At 38.8% G+C, this 18,019-nt stretch overlaps 1 protein-coding gene across 24 annotated transcripts in view; it reads left to right on the forward strand.

Annotated features, from left to right (window-relative positions):
• Nucleotides 1-18,019, forward strand: part of NRXN3 (neurexin 3) — a 1,439,541-nt gene that overhangs the window by 1,298,882 nt on the left and 122,640 nt on the right. For all 24 annotated transcript variants that reach the window (XR_011504710.1, XR_011504711.1, XR_011504714.1 and 21 more), the window contains one exon: nt 4,646-4,953. Coding sequence is in view for 19 of the 24 variants with exons in the window: in XM_070514127.1 (XP_070370228.1) it covers nt 4,646-4,953 (308 nt within the window). In the remaining 5 variants the exon portion in view is untranslated. The remainder of the gene's footprint in view (nt 1-4,645; nt 4,954-18,019) is intronic.

Below are 18,019 nucleotides of genomic sequence, written 5' to 3' on the forward strand. Positions count from 1 at the left end.
ATGCTACTGAAACTTAAAAAGAAACAAATTATTTTACACTTTGGTTGTGTGATTCCCTTGTGTATCTGATGTTTATGCAACAAAAGTGTAAGTGTTTAAGACAATGTGTTGGAAAAGGAAAGGCTCATGAAAGGCAAAACAGCAATTTCTGATTTGCTGAAGAAAACAACCACTTTGTTAATAAAAGAGGGCAGCGGTTATAACTGATGTTAGAATTTTCTGTGTGGCTTCTGTTAGCACATAAAAACTATTGTTTTGCAATGAAGAAAATTTTCTATCTTTAAGAAGCTATTTATTCTGTTCTTTCCTGAGCCGGTATAAGCTCCTCTTCTCTCAAAGACCTTAAGTGAGTTCTTAAAGTTTGTAGAGATTTGATTGAGTTATGTATAAAAAGTAATTGGATATATTAGTTAGTATACAACTTAAAAAACAAAGGACCAGCACAGCTTTAAGTTGGGTGAAAGCATTCAGACCTTTAAACACGGAAAATCCTCACTGAGCCTTAACTGTTTGCCCTGTTTTTAACGTACGTGGTCTAATTAAAAATAAATTAAGAATAACTCTAAAAAGCAAATAATTTTGTTTAGTAATCACCAGCTCATAAAGTCCCTTTAACAATAAAGACAATGATTGCCTCACGTTTTAAAAAGGAAAAGAAAACTAGATGCATGTCTGAGTCTCATGTGCCTGAGAGAACTTTTTTGTTTCTTTTAATTTTATGTTAATAATATTTTCTTTTACTCCATTGCCTTTTGAAGCCTAAGTTTAATAGCATGCCAGGCATTTTCATTTGTATAAACCATTATAAAGTTATTAGTAGGCTTTTAGTTTTCCTTACGGTAGCATTGTTATCAGTTGGCTTTCGTATAGAAGGATGCTTTCACATACACAAAAAGCTGAGGGGTTGGGATGGGGTAGGGGTGGGTCAAGTGGACAGTAGGAGGCATTCTAGTTTCTTAATCAAAGACTTACATGTTTATATATGCATATAATGTTGAAAATTATTTGCAAACTGGGAGGGTCTCTCTTCTACATTAAGTGAAATTACATTTTTTAAAAATAATTTGGGTGAGTAACATCTGTTTATTCTATTGCTTTACCCCTTCCTCTGTCTAGCTAACTTTCCCTTCAAAAGGATTAGAAAATATATCCCAAAAGACCTTGTAAAGACGAAGATTAAAAAAGGGTAAAGACAGAAAGACGATTAGGCAGACATTTTAGGAAGTACTTGGAATGCCTCTTGGGAGTTATTTCTGTCATTGGGGAAGAGATCTGGGTCACAGCATTCCTGAGTCTGTTTTCTGCTCTGTCTACTATTGACTGACTTTCTGACCTTAGACAATCCACTTAACCTCTTTATATCTCAGATTTCCCTTCTGAGGAGAGGAGAAATAATATGGCCTGTTCCCCAAGGGTGTTCTTAGGTTTAATTAATTAGTCTTTGTGCAACACTGGAGACGTGCAAAGATTTAATTTAAGCAGTATGTGAACTTGATGTCCAAATGAGGTAACAATTAATGACTTTCAAAAGGATGGGCACACAAAAAAAAACCCAAAAAGTAACCTGCTACAAATCCTGGACTGGTGTTATAACCAGATTTTGCATAATAGATGATAGAACAATTCTCGGGTTGGGATATAGATATAGATACAGATACAGATTAGATATCATGGCCACTTATTATAAAAAATATAATTGATCATAATGAGTGATAATAATGAGATCTGGCACTGATTTTGAGAAATCTTGGGCAAATGATAAAACTTTCTCCAGTCAGTCCCTTATATCTTTCATAGGGAGAGGGTACAAATGGCTGTTTCTCACTTATTCCTGCTTAGCTGACAGAGAGAAATTGATCAGAGAGATGGCAGAAGACTGAGAATATCCCACTGTTCTCTTAGTGACTTCCAGCTTTACCATTAACCACCTGATCCAAGGTACATAAGGCCAGAAAAGGGTCTTGAAACAGAAGAAAAGCAGACCTAGCCAGAAATAGACCATGAAACAGACAAGCAGACAAAAATACAAATACTTCCCATGGCATGATGGAAAACTGAAATATAGACAATCTCCTTTCGTGTCTCACCCCCCAGGGTCTTGTTCTCAAGAAGGGATTGGTGAGATCTCTCTGGGAAAGCAGCAACAGCCAGGAGTGGAGCAGTGGGTTAATCTCAGAACCCAGGAAACGTGTCTTGCCTTTCCCCATGCTTGGATCAGTCTTGAACAAACAAAGACCACTTTATGAGTGAACTATGGCAACTGCAATAAAGATGATCCATCATTTCTAGCCAGCATAATTCAGCTTTACATTTCAATTCTCCCTGACCCTTTTTTTATCTGTAAGCAATGGCAGAATAATATCACCAGGAAAATGATATGTGGACCATTATAGATGTGAAATACTTTCAGGAATATTAAAAATCTTCTACGTATAATCAGTTGTAACCATCAACTGATCACCAGTGCTGGATTATAAACAAAAAAAGGAAATGAATAAATATGGTTGGCCAACATTGTGTGAATGGAATGGATAGCTTGGTTTGGGGGCTATTTGGTGTAAGGTACTGAATTTTAGACCTACATATCTCCCATTAGGCAGTTTCTTCTTATTTATTGTATTAAGCTGTCCCAAATGCCTATGCGAGGTTGAGGGTGTATTTATTCTCCCCTTCCATCATCGCATTTCTGTTGTCAGAAAAAAGCTATTGTCAAAAAATAAACCATAAAGAGGTATGAGCTCCAGGCCATCACCCAGTGTTATTGTGCTTTGAACTTTTGGCTGCATCTCGTATGAGAAATGAGAGGCCAAAGGACAGGCAATGATGCATGTGCACAGGGCCCTGAAAGAATTTGTGGGAAAATAGTGGAAATCTATTAGATCTATTTTGATTGCACCCTTGGGATCTGGCCAATCCTGTTATCCTTAAGGCCAGCAGATTCCATTTCCATGCTCCAAATATTTTTATAGAGTGCAGATCATTTTCATTAACAAAATTCTCTGGCTAATTCTGCATACTGCAGTGTTTGAAGCTCCAAAGGGGTATTATTTATAAAACATTCTTCATTAATAGGCCTGTAAGAGTTGCCCAATGAGCAGAGTTGACTCTTAAGAGTTCCCTCTGAGCAGATGCATTTTCCCTTTTCTGCCTCGTCCATTTCTCCCATTACTATACATTGAGAAGGTATTCCACATTATACACGGGAAGTTCAAGGATAGCTAATCATTGTATAGACTTAAAGACCATGTAATGGTGGTAAAGGGTAAGAGCCCAACATCACAGTATGCCTCTATTCATATTAGAGATTGTAGAGCAAAAACTTCATATATAAACCTTTATATACAAAAATGTACTCCTTTTTAATAGGCAGGCAAGATAACAGAACATTGTTTCCAGTCATTTATAGCTAGAATAATTCAGGTGATTAAATTAAAAATGAGTGGAGCATTGTTTGATCACTGCCTACAGTGGAAAAAATTCAAAAAGGATATATTTAATTCCATTAATAAGTTTTTCCCCATTCTCCCTATGGAAAAGCAGAAGGAAATAATCTGGAGAAATAATAGCATAGAAGGCCTTAGCCTTAAACAGCTGTTTGGGTTTTCTGGGAAAGATCTAGCTCTTAGGAGAGGCTTTTGCAAGTAGAAGTAGCTGGGAGGAAGGTAAGGGGAGTTACATGATTTTAAATTTTATTCTGCCATGATTTCATTCTGATAGTTTTCTGTCCACAGAAGAATAAATGGTTCCTCAAATGGGAACTCCAAATAAGATGAGCTACTGAAAGTCTTCAACCCATGAATATACCTCTGTATCATTTAGAGGAGTTGTACATGTTGCTTTTTTCATTAATATCCATCCCCTTTTTAAAATTCATTGATTTAGGATGATGTCTTTTTCTTCCCCCAACCCCAGGAACATTATCAATGCCTGCTTATTTTCCATATCTGAGGGAGAGATTTAGTTGTGTGACCATAATCCTCACTCCCCAAAATTGATAGAGATAGGAACTGATCTGTCACGATGTGTATTAAACAGCAAGTATGGATAGACTAATTTTCACTATGAAGATTTCTATGAAATGAGGGGTTTGGTAACTAAAATGTTAATTTTTGTAAGTATGCAATGAATCTAGGTTTCTTAATTGGAATCTAATTTAATTTCAGATAACTTTATTTAATTATCAGACCTAATTTTTTAGTTCACTGTTCTGAGTTACCTCATTCAGTTTTTGTTTGCCATATGTAATTCTTTTTTAGTTGTCATTATGTTGTTTTGTAGGCTAAAAAGTCAGTGCCATAGGCATTTATGATTTATTATTGTCGTCACCTAATTTGGGGGTTTCTTTCTGTTATCCACAACTATACATCCAACAAGACTGCAATACTGCACATCATTGAACCAAGATTTCTCCTTTCTCACAGTAAAGAAATAGAAACTTGATTATTCAGGTTATCCAGGATATTCAGCTAGACAGTGGAAGAGGTAAACATAATGAAATGTTACTTGCCAATGTCCATATTGAATTTTTTTTCTCCTCTTCAGTTGCTCAAGGAAGCCTGTCTTGATGCCTGGTCCATTCAGACCAGGTAAGGCAAAAAGAGAAAATGTATGGGAATAATGATGTTTCCTCCACCCAACCCACTAGGCCGGCAGTTAACCATCTTCAACACCCAGGCGCAAATAGCCATTGGTGGAAAGGACAAAGGACGCCTCTTCCAAGGCCAGCTCTCTGGGCTCTATTATGATGGTTTGAAAGTATTGAACATGGCGGCTGAGAACAACCCCAATATTAAAATCAATGGAAGTGTCCGGCTGGTGGGAGAAGTCCCATCAATCTTGGGAACAACACAGACGACCTCCATGCCACCAGAAATGTCTACCACTGTCATGGAAACTACCACTACAATGGCTACTACCACAACCCGCAAGAATCGCTCTACAGCCAGCATTCAGGTAAGCCTTTCTCCAACTATTAATTGATTCTGCTATCATGGTCAGTGTTGCTATGTAGCTAAAGAGTCGGAATTATCATGTTTATAGGAAGGGTGCCTATAGATGTTTATAGTAAAAAGACCCAGGAGTAGAGAAAGACAAAGTCATTGCTAAAGAAGTTATAAAAATCTTATGTGCACTCATGGGTTATTACTCCTACCATATTTATTGCTGAAATGGTAAAGCTGTTATTCAAAATGAGCAATGAACAACGCTTTCAGTATGAAATACTCCCTCCTCTCATTTTATTACCTTTCTTTCCAATAGCTAAAGGGGAGAAGGAGGAAAGGAAAATGTGTTATCATAGGAAAGACTGTATCCTAGTTCAGTTCTATTGACATTCTTCTGATGGCTTTGCTGGAACATGAATTGTTCATTTTTTAGGCCAATGGGTAGCAGTAAATCAAGGGCAATTAAAACTAGAGATTCAAGTAATCCTTATAAAATGCAGTCTCTGCATTTGATATTTTGTTAATTAATCATCTATTATTTTTTAACCATTTTTTTCCTTTATATTTGACCAAGATCCTAATACATTAGAGAATTTAAAGATCTGAGTTTGTCTATATAGGAAGCCCTTAGTTCTGTGGTAACATTTTTGCTTTTTCACTTAAAAGTAATTATATCCCAGCTAAAGCTTAATGCTTTGCTGACTCCCTTGGCATTTCATAAATCTAGTTAGTAGAGGATAGGAGGTTAATTGAGTTATTAGCCTTAAATACTCTGGCATAAAATAAGACATTCCAATTGCTTGTGGGGAAATTACCCCTAGTCTAGTTAGAGTTTGTAGAAGATTCAGTAGATCGGTGCTGGTCCTTTCTTTTTCTTAGTTTTAAGACATTATCCAGGGGCTCAATTTAGTCTTTGACATCACCCTTCCATTGACTTCAGTGGGCATTGTAAACTTAAAGCCAATAATCAATTAAACCCCCTATGTTTTCTCATTCTTCTGAATTAAGTTCGAGTTAGGTAGACGTAAAAGTGTTGTCTTCCTTTCCCCTTTTCTTTGATCGGAAATATCCAGGGAGCTCCTTAAATCACTCCACAGGAATGACTTGAAGCTGTATGTTCTGATGATGTCATCAGCCAATGTTAAGTGTTTTAGAAAGGCTACTAAGAACCTGGTTAGCATAGCAGTATTATTGTCGCCCGTGCTGCTACAAGCATACCTCCACACATGCTCAAAAAAATAGCTTCTTCTCTACTGATATTAAAGCAATAACTCCTGACACTTCACTCTACTCACTGAAAAGAAGATAAAAGGCAATATATATTTCTATTATGACTCTTTATAGCTCAAGAGCAGATCTGTTTATTGTTGGTGAAAGGATAGTTCTGTCTGCACAGGTCTTGGCAGACTTGTTCTGTTTCTGTCAGAATACATTCCACTAACTCTGTGGGAAGCAGAGGAGCAAATGGCTTTTTCTTCATAGGAATGGCTGGTCCTGTAGTCTTTTTCAAGGCCAAATTTTCGCCGACCTCAAGAGGATTTAGTGTTACACAGGGATTCAGAGACTAAGCCACGATAATTACTGGTTTTTGACTTTCACTTCTGCAGCAAATACATAAATGGGAGCAGATGGGTGAGTCTTCCCACAAACTAAGAAAGCCAGAACTTCTGGAGAAGAGTAGGATACAAAGTACAGAAGTCTGACAAGTGATTATGACTCTAAACATCATAGAACCTGTTATCATTTTAGAGGATGTGGGCAGCTGGAGGATGCCCTAACAGCCTCCTGTCTGGTGCGTTTCTTTTCCTTTGAGTCTAGTAATAATTGGATAACATCTACATGTCTTTCCTCTTGCTTCTACCAAGGCTATAAAAATGAATTATAAATCTGTCGAAACTCTTTGTTTTTAAGGGTGTGTAAATACATACTCTTGGAGGAAAGCCAACAGACTAGCAGAATTAGATTAGACTGGGATGAGGGATTAAAAAAAAAAACCTTATTCTTTGTAAAGACGAGGCAGAGGAAACAATTTTATGCCAAGGGTTTTGGATATTTTTGATCTTTCCAACTAGCTGAAAGAACTTAGTCCTGGGATCCATAAAAACTCAATAGCCTCCCTTGTCTCCAAGCTTATTTGAATCTCAAGTATATTCTGTAGATCACATCAGGCCTATGTGAGGACTGGGGACTCAATAACACTTGGATTCCATCCAAGGTTTAGGACAATTTCCAGACTCCAAAGTCTTTGGGTGATGTAATCAGTCTCAGAGGCTCTAGTATGCCCTGTGTGATCCAGCTAATTTTCTTGGGTGAAGTGGACTCCTAAAAATTCCATCTCTGGAGACACTTCAGAAAAGAGAAAAAGGAGTGGGAAGACTGGATTTAATATTCACCAGGCCTATCATTCACATTTCCACCTATGTGTGAAATCTTACAGCCTTTTCCAAATGATACTCTGTTCTGTCTTCCTTTGCTTTGGTACCGTTGCTAAATCAGGTTGTCCTAAAATTAAACTCTTCTAGGAGAAACAAGATAAGCATGTGAATCCACAAGTATAAAAACCTAGTTATTAAAAGATCCACTGGTTCCTTTTTTAAGCATAAGCTAAGAAAACATCATTTGAGCAATTCATTTCTGATAGACCTTGGTTGGTGTTGATTTCAGATCAAAGGAAAACTGCAAAGTGCCTTCGGTGCTGCTCTTAACTATGTGGGAATGTGAACAAATAGTTTTTGAGTTGATATGCCCTCCAAAGCTCCAGCCTCCTGGAAGTAATGGGTACTTTGATCTTTCTGATACTCTAGTTTGTTTTAGAACTACTTGTGAATTACATGGACCGTGTTAAATTCCTCACAGCTATGGTGCCCAAGCATCAGATCTTCACCCTATATTAAGAAGAAAGTCTCTAGGTCTTCCCCTAAATTACAAAAAAAGTTAAGATTGAGAAAGCAAGGTGGGCACATTGAGAAAGAAAGGGAGTGCATGATAAAAGTAAAGGTCTGGCGTTTAGTAGGTGCTCAATAAATATTTATTGAATAAATCAGAAAACAAGATAGGCTTTATTACATTTCTTATCATCATTTAACAACTAGGAGTGGTATGGGCTTGTGGAAAGTTTTCCCTCCAAAATGATCCATGTAGGCAATTCTTCTGCCCATATGTTGTTGACTGAGGTCACTCAGTGGCTGCACTGGTCTGGAAGCTCTGACTTCACTCGTGCCTTGTACCTTGGTGGGTTAACTGGAAACCCTGGACTCAACCGCGTTCCTTTCCCTCTCCATGTAGTCGCCAGGACTCTCCATGTATTCTTTCCAGCAGAGTAGTTGGACTTCTTTCATGGAGGCTCAGGGCTTCCAGAAAGCATTTTCCAAGGGATAGGAAGTACAGACTGCCAGTTTCTTATAGCCTGAACCTGGAAACCTGCACAGTATCACTTCCACTGTATTCTGTTGGTCAAATAAGTCACAAAGCATTCTCAGTATCAGGGAAGGAGACATAAACCTCACTTTCCAATGGGAGGAGTAGCAAGAATTTGCAACCAGCCTAAGTCTACCATATTGTAAAATTAGGGAGAAAGAAGGTACTCCTAGTGCTTATATCAAGTGATTATTGTGAGGATATGTGAGTTAATATAAGCAAAGTGCTTAAAACACAGAACATCATGAAGAGTAAGATTGAATATTTTTTAATCTTATTATTGTATTCTATCCCCAACATTTGGTATGCAAGTCAATACCCTCTCAAGAAGGATCTACCTCAGAAAATGGGGTTGCTTTTACTCATAGTAGTGTCTGTAGTTCAAAGTGGGGGCTAGGAGGTTTTAGGGGGATAGGGATTTGAAGGAGGATCAGTAGAATTTGGAGGCTAAAATTAGTTCTGGCAAATAAAGTCTCTAAGATCTCAAGAATGGACTTCTCTAATACCTCACTACCCATCTTTAATTTTCTCTTCTACTTTTAAACAAACCTGAAGTTCCATAGGCCTTGGAGAATATGTTCTGTTCTAAAGTATGTCTATCCATACATATTTTGTGGATTACAAAGAAGAGGAATCTAGGATCCTTGCCATCATGGAGTCTACAATCTAAAGAGGACTTGACATTAGCCACGAACATGAGGTAGTGACTTACAAATGGTGGTGCGTTGTGAGGGTGAGAAGTGGTGTGTCGTTGGCTTGGTCAGATCTTATGAATGAGGTGGGTTTGGAACTGGGCCTTATAGAGTCAGTACATTTGGATACATGGAGAGAGGAATAAATCCCAGGTTGGTTGAACGTCAGAAGCTAAATTGTCAAAGTCAGAGATTATAATTCCTGAGGGAGATAGTCAAGTCCAACTAGAACAGAGAGTGTATAGAGTGAGAGACAAGAGATCCAGACTCTGAGAGTCTTGGCCTGAATCTCTCCCAAGTGGAAGAGGACCAAAAGAGGAGAACTGGATTGGGTTCCCTGTGGGTCTCACTATAGGGATGACCCAGCAATTGTGCAGGCACTTCCATTACATAACCACTGACCCAATGTCAGTGGGTTACTATCATGACATTGATAGATCAGCTTCCAAAACAGTAAAGTTCAACTCAGTCTACACTCAAATTCCTTGGTCCTCATTCAGGATAGAAGGCAAAAATGAGAAACACGAGTCTTTTAGCAATAACTTTCAGCCACCAAGACCAAAATGTTCCTGTGAGACAGGAAAAGGCCAAAAGAAAAACAGTTCCAAGAATAATGTGTATTCTCTTACCCTAGGCCTCCAGACTGAGTTGTTATCAGTAAAGGAAGAACTCAGTGTGTTCTGTGCAAATCACCATTTGGAAGTGTTTCTAAGCTATTTGCAGGATACTGACTAGACCCACTTTTTCTGTGATAGGCATTGGTAAAGTCACCTTGACATTGGCCACTGCTGCCTGGCCCTAGAAAATTACCAGAAAATCACAGTGCTCCTTCTGGATTGGCGCTATCCTAATAAACAGTAGAAATGAAAGACTTGAGACTGTGAGATTTCATTCTTCTTGCAAACTTACAAAGTCTGCGGTCGAATGTGAATCACTTTGAAAAGTTTCAGAAGGGAGCTACAATTTTTCAGGCTTTGTAGTAATACCTATATGGAAAGTCCTCCTTTTGGTCTGCTTTCAGGGTTAGGCTGGAGACAGTAAGAAGAATGCTTCAGCCTTGATATTGATTCTTGCAAAACAAAACAAAGCAAAACCTTGTGATTAAAAAGGTGATCCTTCAGAGGTTGGCCCCGTGGCCGAGTGGTTAAGTTTGCGCGCTCCGCTGCAGGCGGCCCAGTGTTTCATTGGTTCGAATCCTGGGCGCGGACATGGCACTGCTCATCAAACCACGCTGAGGCAGCATCCCACATGCCACAACTAGAAGGACCCACAACGAAGAATATACAACTATGTACCGGGGGGCTTTGGAGAGAAAAAGGAAAAAAAAAGCTTTTAAAAAAAAGCTGATCCTTCACTACATAATCTGAGAAGAGTCTCAGTATATTGAAGGGAAGAGAGTACACGTTAAAGTCAGAATTTACAGGTTGGAGTCCAGTTCTTTCAGTTACTTAGCTCTGTATCTCTGAGCAGGGTAATGAGCCTCTCTAAGCCTCAGTTTCATTATCTGTAAAATGGGCATAACAGTAAATTCCCCATAGGCTTGTTGTGAGTAGAAAATACCATCATGTGTGGAAAGACCTTAGACCATGGCCTACCTCATGAGTTTTCACTAGATGCTAGACATTAGGAAACCACTTCAACCCGAGAGACTCTCCTAGAACTCACAGATCCTCAGAGGGCTTAGCTGTCCTGTGTGATTGGTTGAGCACAAGAAGCACAATTTTGTCTATATACACACAAAGCCACAATGACCCAGGATTTCCTCTGAGGGTCCCAGATTGAACCAGAGCCCTAAATTCATCAACTAGCAGGAATTTCTATGGGAGACTCTTTCCTTTTCATTTTCAGGCATAGGAATTGGCTTTGCTGTGTGGTTATTACACACAGTGTATTCTATTAGGGCAAAGCATATGAAATTGCCATTTTTGTAGCTCAAAATGGCCAAATATCATCAATTTCATATGCTTCCACCAAATTTGTGATACACACATTTACAGCATGTTGTCAATGGCATTTTGAGACTCTGGCTAGAATACCCAATTTTCTCAAGGTTCTTTGAATAATCAAACTGTCTTGGATTGGGATACAAGAGAAACCTACCTTATCCCAGATACGATGCTATAACAGGATATAGATCATGTTGTATCAAGAACAGTTATACTTACCCAAAGAATTATCCCCGCTGGGCCCCTCTTCCTTTTCCCTGCTGCCACCAGCTTGATAGAAGTGAGACAAGGAATCCACACAGTTTTCAATCCCTCACTTTTGCCTCGAGACAACAGAGCCTCCAGAGGAAGTTTATTTTTAGGATCAGGGCTCAACTAATATTGATTAACAGCCTTACATAATGTGCGGCTCCAGGGCTCTTTCCTTTCCTGCCAAGCCTCATAACTGGGGAAGGCAGTGAAGATTTGTCAGTCTAATTAGACTTTAGATGCCAGCCAAGAAATATCTTCTGTCTCCTCCTTACCCTCACACAGGTACTTTCTTTTCCCCTCTCAGAGAGTGATCTGGGGGAGAAGGAAATTGGTCTTTAATTTACTCGTTACCTGGTAAGACTCTCCAGTGACATTTTCTCTGCAGAATTGCATAGTTCTAATGAAAAAAAAAAAAGGGAGCTTGATGGGTTTACCTACCTCTTAAAGACTTACATGTTTGCAGAACAAATAGGAGAGAGAAGAGAACGCAGTTCTGTTCCTTTTCACCCCCCTTTTCAATGTTTTAATTTTGGTGGATGGCATCAGCACTTCCCAAAGCTGAGTTTAGTCCTTGAAAGGGTCCTCGGAGAAGACGCTCATTGCAGACAGGCTGGAAGTCTGTGAGTTGCTAAGAGAAGTTTGAGAGATGCCTTTCTAATTAGGCTGTAATATTTATAGGGTAAAATTTCCACCAGAACTGCTGATCAAGTGGTAGGTCTTATTTTGCTCCATCTGAACAACTGGGAGGAAGTGGGGTCTGCTCTTGGCTACTCAGTGTGGAGGTCTCCAAATGTTTCTAAAGCTCTGGGTGGTTTCTCCGATCACCTAACAGATTAGCTTGGTGGAGTCTAAAGCCAATAACATGGGATGAATGGCTAAAGTTGAGAAAAATGAATAGAACATCTTTGATTTAATTGAAATTATAATACAAATAATGATTTCTTTTTCAGATTCCCCTTCTTTGCTAAAAGCTTTCAGAAGGGGTCCACAATGACCACCCCATATAGAAGATTGACTACTTAATAAATGTCTTTTGAGTTGTCAAAAAGAATCAATGATTCCAGTTTAAACTGAGGTCCAAGAATTGGTTCTTTTTTTGTTGGTCTGAAAATACATCCCTTTATTTCTATTTATATACCACAGGGAAATGACTTGAAGCAGTAATCATTGCTAGCCAGGCTTCAAGATGGATATTTCCATTCTATCTTTGACAAGGCAGTAGGAGGGGCGGGATGTGCTTTCATACCTTTCTGGTGCATGTTTGAATGATTGTAAAAATTAGAAGCATGCTCAGGCTGTTATGACAGCCCTGCCTTTTGAAACCTTCTAATTAATGCCTTGGGTTGTCTAGAGAGCTAGTTCTGTTAGCTAACTGGAGAATGTAAGGTTCTCCTTGGCTTTCTCATCATCCAGGGTTGAGATCGATGGCTGGGGAAATAAATGTACACCATATCTGTGGTGGCTAGCAGTCACTGAGAGAATTACTTGATGGGAATTTGATTGACTTGTGTATATAATGTGGCCTCTTCTATGTCTCATCCCATCTGATTGTGTGTATGCGTGTGTGTAAGAGAGAGAGAAAAAGAGAGAGAGAGAGACAGAGAGGGAGGATGCTCATATGTGTTTGCATGTATTAGCTAGAATAGTGCTTCTTAAACTGTTATGTGCATACAGATCACCTGGTGATCTTATTAAAGCACAGATTCTGATTCAGTTCTGGGGTGGGGTCTAATATTATGCATTTCTAGCTAGTTCCCAGATGACGTCATGCTGCAATATGTGGGTCTTCCTTTCTGGAGCAAGGATCTAGTAGATATTTACAGTTCCTTGCTGAGAATTTGTAGCATCTGTTAACCTATCTCTTCCAAAAGATTTGCCCAGACTTAATTCAGGGTTCTTCAAAACAGGAAACCTTGTTAACCCAAAGCGTTATGTAAGCTGAAGAATGGATACCCAGCTGAGGGTTAACAAAGAAAAATTTATTCCATCAGACAGTCCTGCTCCTGGTTCCACTGTTGCCTCCTCCTGTCCCTTACTCTGCTATATGCCCCCAAGGCAGATGGAAAAAAAAAGTAGGTAGAATTTAACTTATCATAATGTTTATCCTCCTTTCTGAGAGGTGACCTCCAATGAAAGCAGAAGGACGTGAATGATTTTAATCCGCAGTAACAATGGGGAACTGGTTCTGACCGTCTTGAGCAGTATAAATATATAAAATGACAGATTTTTCTCCTCTGCCTCTCCACTTCCTCCTCCCAGATACTGAGAGAGACACATATTCATGCACCCACAACTCACACTATAATGCACAATGAAATTTCACCCAGCCTTTATCTCAGAGCTGCTGTTCTGATGATTAATGCCCCACTGGCTGGGAAGCTATTCTGCTAAAGAAAGACAAGGAGAGAGAAGACACATGAAATATATCTCTGAGGCCATTTCTCATTATTATTATTATCATTATTAGTTCCTTACTGCCCTGTCTATCCCGTTCAAGAATGCTTGATCTATCGACAAGGGGGGGATGACATTTGAAAGTGGATTTCATGAGAGAGAAATGAGCAAGGACAAAGATAGAAATAGACACTTTTTACTCAGGAGAACTGACCTGGATGGGGTTTTGTTGTTGTTGTCATTTATTTTTGGTTTTGTTTGTTTGTCTTATTATTTTTGTTGTTTTCGTTTTAAAGCCAAATATGAGAGATGCCTCCATCTGTGTCTTCAGCGGTTTTCTTCCCTCAGGCATTTATTTTTGCTAGTGTTCTTTTGTCTTTATTGAGTCTCTGTCTGCAAGAATCTATGCAATATAACTTATGCAAATGTTATTCCTGACCACTTATGCAAAAGACTGGACAGAATAATTTCATTGCTCTCATAACTCTCATAATATAATTGCCTCCATATCCTTGATTTCAGGTTTTTGAAAGGACTACGTTTTAAAAAAATAATTCTCTTTATGTATGTATTGTGTAAACCACAGTGTCTGATTCTCTTCTATTTCTCATTCAAAGAAAGAGTGATTGCTAAGTAATTTCTGGCTCTGTCATTTAGGAGGACTACACAGCAGTGATCCTTATTGGAAAGATGGAACCGTAATAAAAGCACCATCACAACACGTGTGTCTCCTGATAAAATGGCAAATTCATTAACCTAGATGAAGAGTGCTATAATTTGATTTAGAAAATGCTGTATTTCCCAAGTTAAATTTATGAGGATGTAAAATTTATAGCCATGGTGCCCACATGTAACTTCAATTTTTGTTGGATTTTGTATTCGATTAACAAATATTTGACTAAATAGAGTACTTAGTATGGGCCGGTAGTGTTCTAGGCACTCGGGCTATAGAAATATTCAATACAGGCGAAAAAACCCTCTTTCCTCATTGGGTATATATTATTATACACATATTGGGCACCTCATGAATTCCAGGCTTTGGGGAAACAAAGAGTGAAATAAATATATTTCTACCTTAAAGGAATACGCAGACTAGTAGGGCTGTTAAATATTTTCTAAATCTGAGCAGACTCATTTTTAGGTCAGTTTTCTACAGAAACTTTAGCACAGTAATCTGCTATTAGAGTTACAGAGGGAGCAGCCAGCTATATTTTTACGGGTCAACTCTAAGAATAAAGTAGTCAATTTCTACTTGAAAAAGACAAGTTTCAAATGTAAACCATGTCTTTTTTGAGTAACGAAGATGGCAACAGTAAACCACGTTACCAGAAAGTGATTACATTTGAAACATATTTTGGTCTTGAGGACTAATTTTACAATATTTATTGCAAATATTTTGCTTATTGGTTTGTGATTATAGTCTCATGGAATGTTTGTATTGGAAGAGTCTCAAAGACTGTCCAATTATTGAGCCCCACACAACTAGTTGAGTTTTAGGGATGGACCAGCCTGGTTTCAGGTTCTGGTTTCGTCATTCAAAGCTGTATGTCCAGGGGGAAATTGCCCACCTTTTTAAATTTAAACAATAAGCATGTATTACTTTGATGTTTTAATTTAATTTTGATCTAAATAATGCATCTGTATAGCTTAAAGCCTCACATAGCACCCGGATTTCCACGACTTCAGGGCAGAGACATCATTAGTAGGCATGTTAGCTGATGGCTATCAGCTGAGTCCTTCACAAGGAACGCTTCTTGACTAAAGAAACTGCTTTACCCAGGGTCAGTCCCCTTCCTGGGGGTAGCCCATATCCAGTGAGTAGTGGATGGGGCTGGGGGTTATATAAACACCCAGCCTTTTGTCTCCAGTCTGGACAACTGGGAAAGGCCCCCCAGCTAGAAAGCTCCCTATGAGTGTTGGGGTCAGCTGAGGTCTTTGTTGCAACTGCCTTGAAGTTCATCTTCTCCCTATCCCCAGACTCAGATGGCACTCCCCCAAAACCATCCCATACACAAAAATAGGCCTCAGAGTCTGTTTCCTGAGAAACCCAACTTAAGGCAGTCTCTAGAGGCCTCAAAGAAAACAAGCCAATGACAACAGGACAGAAGTCTCTTTCCCACCTCACCATGCCTTGTAGTCCTGCTCCACACTTGCAACACTTTTAGATGCTTTTTCAGACCTTTCCGTCATATTTCTAATAACATGCTTCTAATTCTTGACTTGCTCAGTTTTACATATTAACTGATGACTTCTGACTGGAAGAAAAGGCTTGAGTTTCCTCAGTTCCTCCATCCTCAACACACACACTTTTTCACCTCCAATTTCCCAACAAAATTTTTGTCACATTTTTGTTGAATCAGCATTCTGAGTTTATATTATGACTTTTGTTTATTGAGAACAATGTAAGTTCATACATGCAACCATTTATTCCACAAATATTCACTGGGTACTTAGAATGTTCCAGGCACTATTCTAGGGACTGGGGGAAAAACAGTGAAAAAAATGGAATGGATGCTTGCCCTAGACATGACATTCTACTGTTGTGATTGTATTTTCTTTTTCCTATAACTATTTGTTATTAAATACTTTCATTGTCTCATTGGCTTATTTTTCTAACCACCTGTCAGTGTTACAGCAAACAGAGGGGTAAAGCTCCTCTCAACATTAACACACAGGTGGTCTATCATTTCCACTTTTTTCTTGGAGATCTCCCCACCAGAGTCTTCTGTCCTGCTCCAGTCTGATCTGGGTGCTCTCTGGGCCTGCCTCACAGCTGTTATCCTGAATCTCCCTTGCCCCTAATTTTGGGAAATCCCTGGGCTTCACTTTTATGTTAAATGTCAAGTTGTCTTTCTTAGCTTATTCCCTCATTCTGAAGGTGCACATCTTCCTGTAGCCTCCTGAGAAAGGGCAGGTGAAAAGTACAGCCATTGAAACTTTGTCTGAAGAATGTCTTATGCATCTTCACCCTTGATTAAGAGTTGGCCTGGGAGGGACTCACAGGTTGGAAATCATCTTCACTAATAAATGTGAAAGCATTTGTCCAATGTCTTCAAGCATCCGTTATTGCAGTTGTTGAAATAACAGTTTGATGTCTGATTCCTAGAACGCACCTGCATTTTGTCTTGAGACCTCAACTCCTTATCAATAAACCTCAAATTAGCACTTACAACTCAGGTCTCCAGGACTGTGTGCTGCTGCCCTCTAAGCCTCATGCTCTTGTACCATTGTTGTTCCTTGTCCATTAGCTGCCCTATGTTGATATGCCGATTTTGGTATAATTTGTTTAGTGAAACTATTACTAAGTACATACACCACACATACACACACACACACATACACAGAATGAATAACTATAATCTCAGAAAAGCATGGGGTTTCGACAGTAACAACATGGTATAGTGGAGCCTTGAGTGTTATACATCTATTTACAAAATCTTACTATCAATGCAAAATTCCAGTAAGAATTATTGTACTACCGACTCCTTCCATATATTGAGGGAAAACTTTCAACTCTTTTCTGTGTTCCCTTAAGTGCTTCTATTTTTGTGGTTGTTTGTTTTTGTTTTTTGGCTTTCACCCTAATACTCATTCTTTAGTCATCTCAGAGAAAATATGAATTAAATGATATACGTAAGTGCTTTGAATATTTTTGTATCCAGAAATAAGCACAGCTCAGTCTTCCACTCCACACCAGAGGCTTATATTTTTTGAGAGGGACAAGGATTAGAATTGTCACTTTGGAGTTTTTGCTCTATGAAATGTCAGTCAATATGTTTGCATGTCATTGAGTTCCATCACCCACTGTTTGGTGATAAAGTCTGTTCACTTGGCTCTCAGCTTCCTTCAGCTTTATCACTGCAATATATTTATTAGCTTCACGTTATGTGTGCTAGTTGATAGGTGCTGTAGAAAAAGAATTACAGAATTACCCCTACATATTCCCTGCCCCTCAAGAAGAATAATACATTCTAAGAACACAGCTGGGGCTCCACCAAAGAAACAGTCAGTGAATTAATGTTGGGCGTATATGGATATATATACTGGAAATAGGATTCAGTTAATTATATTAAGTATGAGCCAAAGGTTACATCCACTGGAGGAGAGATGATGGAGAGAAGTGTGAGAAAACCCTGGATAGGACGGGAAATTTGAGTGGTGATGGCGAGGATGTTCCCAAGGATATTTCTAAAGGGAATCATTTCTATCAACATTTCCAACCAGGAAACGAAGATTGCTAGAGGCTCTGCAGTAGATCAAAATGTTTGAAGAAGAAAGAGGATAAATAGCAAAACTCACCTCCAGCGCCATACTGAAAGCATCAGACAGCCGTACAGAAAGGGCCTATCAAATCTTCTTTTGACTCTAATAGTTA

The sequence above is a fragment of the Equus asinus genome, chromosome 7 (assembly GCF_041296235.1).
Source record: "Equus asinus isolate D_3611 breed Donkey chromosome 7, EquAss-T2T_v2, whole genome shotgun sequence".
Classification (NCBI taxonomy): domain Eukaryota; kingdom Metazoa; phylum Chordata; class Mammalia; order Perissodactyla; family Equidae; genus Equus; species Equus asinus.